The 6,000-nt window shown below is 32.9% G+C and overlaps 1 protein-coding gene across 1 annotated transcript in view; it reads left to right on the forward strand.

Moving 5' to 3' along the window:
• The window catches only part of SCEL (sciellin), a 90,777-nt gene extending 85,311 nt beyond the window's left edge, over positions 1 to 5,466 (forward strand). The window contains exons 30-32 of the mRNA XM_055145524.1: positions 1,429 to 1,537; positions 3,468 to 3,570; positions 4,478 to 5,466. Coding sequence (XP_055001499.1) covers positions 1,429 to 1,537; positions 3,468 to 3,570; positions 4,478 to 4,494 — 229 coding nt within the window. The 3' untranslated portion in view covers positions 4,495 to 5,466. The remainder of the gene's footprint in view (positions 1 to 1,428; positions 1,538 to 3,467; positions 3,571 to 4,477) is intronic.
• Positions 5,467 to 6,000: the final 534 nt, after the last annotated feature.

The raw sequence follows: 6,000 nt of genomic DNA on the forward strand, positions 1-6,000 counted from the left end.
TATTTTTTTTTCTTTTTGAGTCACAACCAGCTATGTTCAGGGGTTATTCCTAGCTCTGCACTCAAGAATTACTCCTGGTGGTGCTTGGGGGACTATATGGGATGCCAGAGATTGAACTCAGGTCAGCCGCTTGCAAGGCAAAAACCCTACCCACTGTACCATCACTTCAATCTCCATTTTCTATTCTCTTTCCTCTCCCACCTTATTCTCCCTTACATTTCCCCTCTATTCTTTTTTTTCTTTTTTTGCTTTTTGGGTCACACATACAGGGGTTACTCCTGGCTCTGCACTCAGGAATTGGTGCTGTTGGTGCTCAGGGGGCTATTAGGGACGCTGGGAATTGAACCCGGTTGGCCACGTGCAAGGCAAAGGCCCTATCCGCTGTGCTATGGCTTCAGCCCCTCCCCTCTATTCTTATATCTCTGGTCTTCATGGTAAGACGATGCCTCCCAGGATGATTACTTTATTTCATCTAGACTCCATACAGAAGCAGGACGGTAGCATAAGGACTATGAAACTATGCTGCCTTCTTTCATCTCCTTCCTCTGTCACCCAATGTCTGCCTGACAGTGGCAAGTGACAAATGTGTATCAAGTTTTTTCCACCCTAAATTATCAATAAAGGTTATAATATCTAATTTTTAAAGACCTTAGGAAAAATAAAAGTATTACCTCACTAAATTGCATGGGAAAATTCACTTGATATATTAAGCAAATTAGCTTATAGAAGTATTGGCTGTTTTAATTTCACTACTCCATTGTTTTTCTGACTCTGACTCAATAAACTGTAAAAGAAATTTAAGACAATCCTAAGATAATACAAAGGTAATAATCACACACATACTGACTTTTCTTAATATATGACCCATTGTATTTTGGACTTTGCTGATCATCTCTACAGTAAATTTATACTGAATATTATTTTTCCAAAATTAATAATAAAACTGATTTTACCACATCAATAAATGTGGTCATGAAAGGTGGCATAGAACTTTGATTCTTACAGTGACACCAAGAGATGTCACATAAGGGAACTCTTTTGGTCTCTAGACTAGAGTCTAGGGTACTACATACTTATCATTTATGAATTTCCTAACACACTCTTGATTGGATTTCTACTTCTGGCCTATTGAATGTTTTGAGAGTTAAAAAATTGTCTTATTATGCAGCATAATTTTCATAATACATGTAAATTAATAACTCAAAATACTTTTCTAACTTCAAAGGGTACTTATGACCTAGTTCAATTAGGAAAACTGTAAACATCTTTTCCCTGCTCAGATATACTTTTGATTGCTAGTGAATTAATAATTTGAGACTTTCCTTCATGTGAGTTATTTGTTATCATTTTGAGGTAACTAGAAAGAATCAGTCATGCCACTTTTCATATGTGATGAAAAGTTATTTTTAATTGCTTACTTCTCTATAGATCTGTCATTGAAAGAGATATGTGCACTTACTGCCGAAAACCCTTGGGTACAGAAACAAAGATGATTTTAGATGAATTACAAATTTGCTGCCATTCCACTTGCTTCAAGGTAAGGATGCATTTAGCTAAAAATAAAATTGCATAATTAGTGGATTAAAAATGATTATTTAATGAGATATGTGGAATCGAGTTAAAGTTTTCAGAACCATTCTCATCCACATTAGTAATGTACTACTTAAATATTTCTAGTGTTCTACAAACTTAACCTCCAAGGTTTGTAATTACTATCTTGGCCTTAAGCTTAGAGTTGATTACTGACATATTTATAACTCTCACTGTAGAGATTTAAATCTGTTAAAAATACGCACTTCTCTTTATAATAATATAATATTTTGATAAATCATGCATTACTTAAAATTAAATCCTAAGAGAAAAATTGTTGAGAACAAAGTTGGTAGCTCATTAGGTTAGGGGATTAAAGTGATGCTATTTCTACAGCAATAACTTAAACTCAGCTTAGGAAGCATGATTCACTAGAATTGATTGTGGCTTAGTTTACTAATGATAAAGTTTTCACTGGAGGATGTTTCACAGTTTGTGTTTTTATGAACTATATTTCTTCTCACAATAACCCTGACTAGAGGTTTCTTGTATAATCGGATGATCACTAAATTGGGAATTTAAACATCCCCATTTGAGCACTAACCATGTCTTTAACTGTGACTGTCTGACTTTGGACTTTCACCGTTTAGCCTTCGAAAAATAATGTAGTTTACTAGAGCAATAGTTCTCTACTGAGATGATTATTGATGTACTAAATCATCTGGGGGAAATTCAGAGAAAAACAGAACACTTGGAACCAGCCCCAAAGAAATCAAGAATCTCACAGAATAGTCCTGATATTGGTATTCTTTTAATTCCTAAAATAGAGTTAGTAAGCGATAGTTTGAGAACCATTTTTCTAAGTCTATGGATTCTCTTTACTGATAGCATTGTGCTTGACACAACTTGTCTCTTCAGGGTAAGTAGTTGTAATGCATTCATAACTTCAGACATTGACATATAGTTGTGAGAAATATGATGCTCATTTTGAACCAAGAAATCCATTTTGGGTTGTATATATAAATTTGTTTAAGATATAATCTGGCAATTTCAGAATGATCTTATTATGATAAAATGACCTGTTGTAGCTTTTAAAATTTACTCAAAAGTTAATGTATAGATCTTTATTGAAAATTGTCTTGCAGAAAACTCTTGAAAATAATAAAATCAAATTATTGCATTTACTAGTCATAACTGCTGTTTGTTGTACATTGACTTTTTATTTCCATTTTAATTTATTTATAGAATACTATGTACTGAGAATAAAAATGTCCCCAGTTCCAAAAAAATGGAGGATTATTTTATAGTGATGGTAATGGGAAAGCACCAAAATTGCTTTACTTATATTGATTAATTACAATTTATTTCAATGAACTAGCCTCTAGAAAATTAGCCAATCAGAGACATACTCATGCTTGAAAGTCAGCCAATCAGCAATGGACTTACGCCCAAAGAAGCAGATGTCGAATCTATCCTGCCTCAGGAACCGAAATAACTCAAAACAAATTTTCCTCTTAAGTCCATGTGAAGTCAAAAGTTTGTTTCTCTCAATGAGGTTACATACCTGGACAGCATAATTCTTCTAAAATAAGAAAATAATGAGTATGCTTTGAGTGTTTGTTAGAAATATTGGTTGTGCCTTTGACATATAAATTTTTCAAAACAGATATCTACCCTGTTCTCAGTCAGGTAAAAACTTCCATAGTAGATATATGACCTGAAATAGTAAAGAGATGCTGTGACACTATTTGAAAAGTTCAGCACAGTGATCTATAATCCATAACAAGTTCACTCTTGCTTTTTCTTTGGTTCTCCTCGGCTTCATCTGAATTCTCTTATGGAGGATGATACTGAATGACTTGAAAGGCTTTTCTCTCGTGTTACTCAGAGAATCTAGAATTCATATGTAATGTAAATTTTACATATTTTTTCTTCAGTGTGAAATATGCAAAAAACCTTTGGAAAACCTACAAGCTGGTGACAGTATTTGGATTTATAAAAAGACAATACACTGTGAGCCTTGCTACTCTAAAGTTATAGGTGAGTGTTACTTATGAAAAATGATAAATAAAGCTAATGAATAGATATATAATAACAAATATAGCTTAAATAAATAAGAATAAATGTAGCTAATAAATATAGCTAATGAATCATCACTTTATATTATTAAAAGACTTCAATGAAGTAGAAATATTTTAATAATATATACACAATAAATACCATAGCAAGTGTATAAAATAACAAAGATGTTAAGGGGAACTAGCCAGTATCACTAAGTAAAATTCAAATGTCCTGGTGTCTAGTTGGTGTGTAAATCAAATAGGAACATTTTCAATTCTTGCAAGGATCCACAATATGAAACTTAGTGACAAATGTGTGTTATTAATGAGGCACAAGGGATGCTACATTCGGCTTGGAAAATGCGCTGAAAAATATTCAAACCCACGTTCCATCAGGCTCAGAATCAATTACAAGAACAAACCTAATTAAATTCATACTTTGCCTTCTATTTTCTGATTTTCCCAGCCAGTTCTCATTCTGTTTTCTTTTCTAATTTAGTAACTTTATGATGATCCAATATTTGCATGGTAGCAGCTCTAAAATTTTTATTCTTCTCAACATCCATGATTTGGCTTAAGAGATTTAGTTACCAAAAGACTATGGTTTTTGAGTTGAACTCCTTAACTCTGTACCCTGTAACCACTGCATTATTTATTACACATACAAGTTTTCAAACACGACTCTCATAAATATTGTGTCCAAAGCACCTGACATTCATATTATGGCATCGCCAAAAGTCACAGTGATGAACATAGTAGAAGGAAAAAGTTGAATGCTTAATCTACTAACACCCAGTTGATAAATGATTGCTATTTAAATTTTTAGTTACAGGTTCCCTTTCTACAGAATTTTTATACCTAACTGTGATTTTCTTTATTTTTTTCAGCCAAGTGGATTCAGTAATTCTGGCACATTGAAATCAAGATGAAAATACGTATTAAAATTTTAATTTTTTCAGTTTTAGACTATATCACCTAGATAAATCTTACACTGAAGACTGAGTCATATGTAATTCAAAATTCTATCATTGAATAAATAATATAATTACCTTCAACAAGATCACACACATAAAAGGAACTATCTGGTACTTAGCTAGATTTGGTAATCAAAATTCGAGTACTTCTAGCTACCAGTGTCAAAGTGTTGGTACTTTCTGATCGCAGTGGGCTCATCGACTCTAAGGAGGCTGTTCCTGCTACAAACTTAATCTGTACGTTAGGGTTATTATTATAGATGCTTCTCATCTTCTCACCATTTTCCCCTAAGAATTTGAATTTGTATACACTATTAACATCTATCAAGGGTGCAAGATATATTTTATTTTTGTGCAAAAGAAATGTTAATTGAGATTTTATTATAAAGTATGACCAATGTCTATTAACACTCAAAGTTATATGAACCTCAGAAAATTACGTAGACTTTCCAGATCCATTATCTATAACATGAAGGATATTGAACAAGATGATTTCTAAGTCCCCTTCTGCTCTCCAACTTCTAAAGCAAGTTTTTGTTTTCTCCTTAGAAACATCTAAATATGTTAGCATATTGACTTGAGATAATATCTAAACAATTTAGTCTTTGTGTGATCCTTCAAGTTTTCTCTCTCAGGCATATTTTTACATAACTTATAAAAAATCAGAAAGACATGGATTTATGGGTAATGGGTAAACTCATATTATATTCATAGATTATTATTATAATTTGTTGATTTTTTTCTTCGCATGAATTTCAAACTCTGAGTATACAAATAACCTTTGAGAAATGATGGTTATGAACTACAAGGACATGCTTTGGGGAATGTTACATTTATCCGTTTTACATAGCACTTTATATTTGCATACAGTTGATAAAAAAATAAAGTGAACTATGAGTTACACAAAATTTTTGTGTGGAGTACTTGCAAATACCATTCACTAACATGGGCTTCTGTCAATTATAGTTATCATCCTTGATTATATTTAGAATCATGATGGTCCATAACTGCTCAAGCTATGATTTTATTTTATTATTTTAGACTTTCCTTTTCTTTTTTTCCCCATTAAACTTTGAATCAGTGGGTATCAAGATTTATAGTCAAGTTATTTCCATTAAAAAAATACTGGTTTTAAAATCACATTACTTAAAACGGCCACATATTGCCACACGCCCGCTCACACACACACACACACACACACACACACACATACACACACACACTCATACACACACACACACGAGATTAAAAAAATACTTTCCTTTCAGAAGATCTTGCAATGCACTGTTGGCCTTCACTAAGCGTTTACTATTGAACTTAAAATGAGCAGTTGAGACAAATAGTTCAGAGACCTCCATCCCCACCACGACCGCCATTGATGAAACCTGGGCTCACAGGAACTGAAGATGTTCATTTAGCTTTCTGAGCCTTTTGGT

Source organism: Sorex araneus, chromosome 1 (assembly GCF_027595985.1).
Source record: "Sorex araneus isolate mSorAra2 chromosome 1, mSorAra2.pri, whole genome shotgun sequence".
NCBI classification, from domain to species: domain Eukaryota; kingdom Metazoa; phylum Chordata; class Mammalia; order Eulipotyphla; family Soricidae; genus Sorex; species Sorex araneus.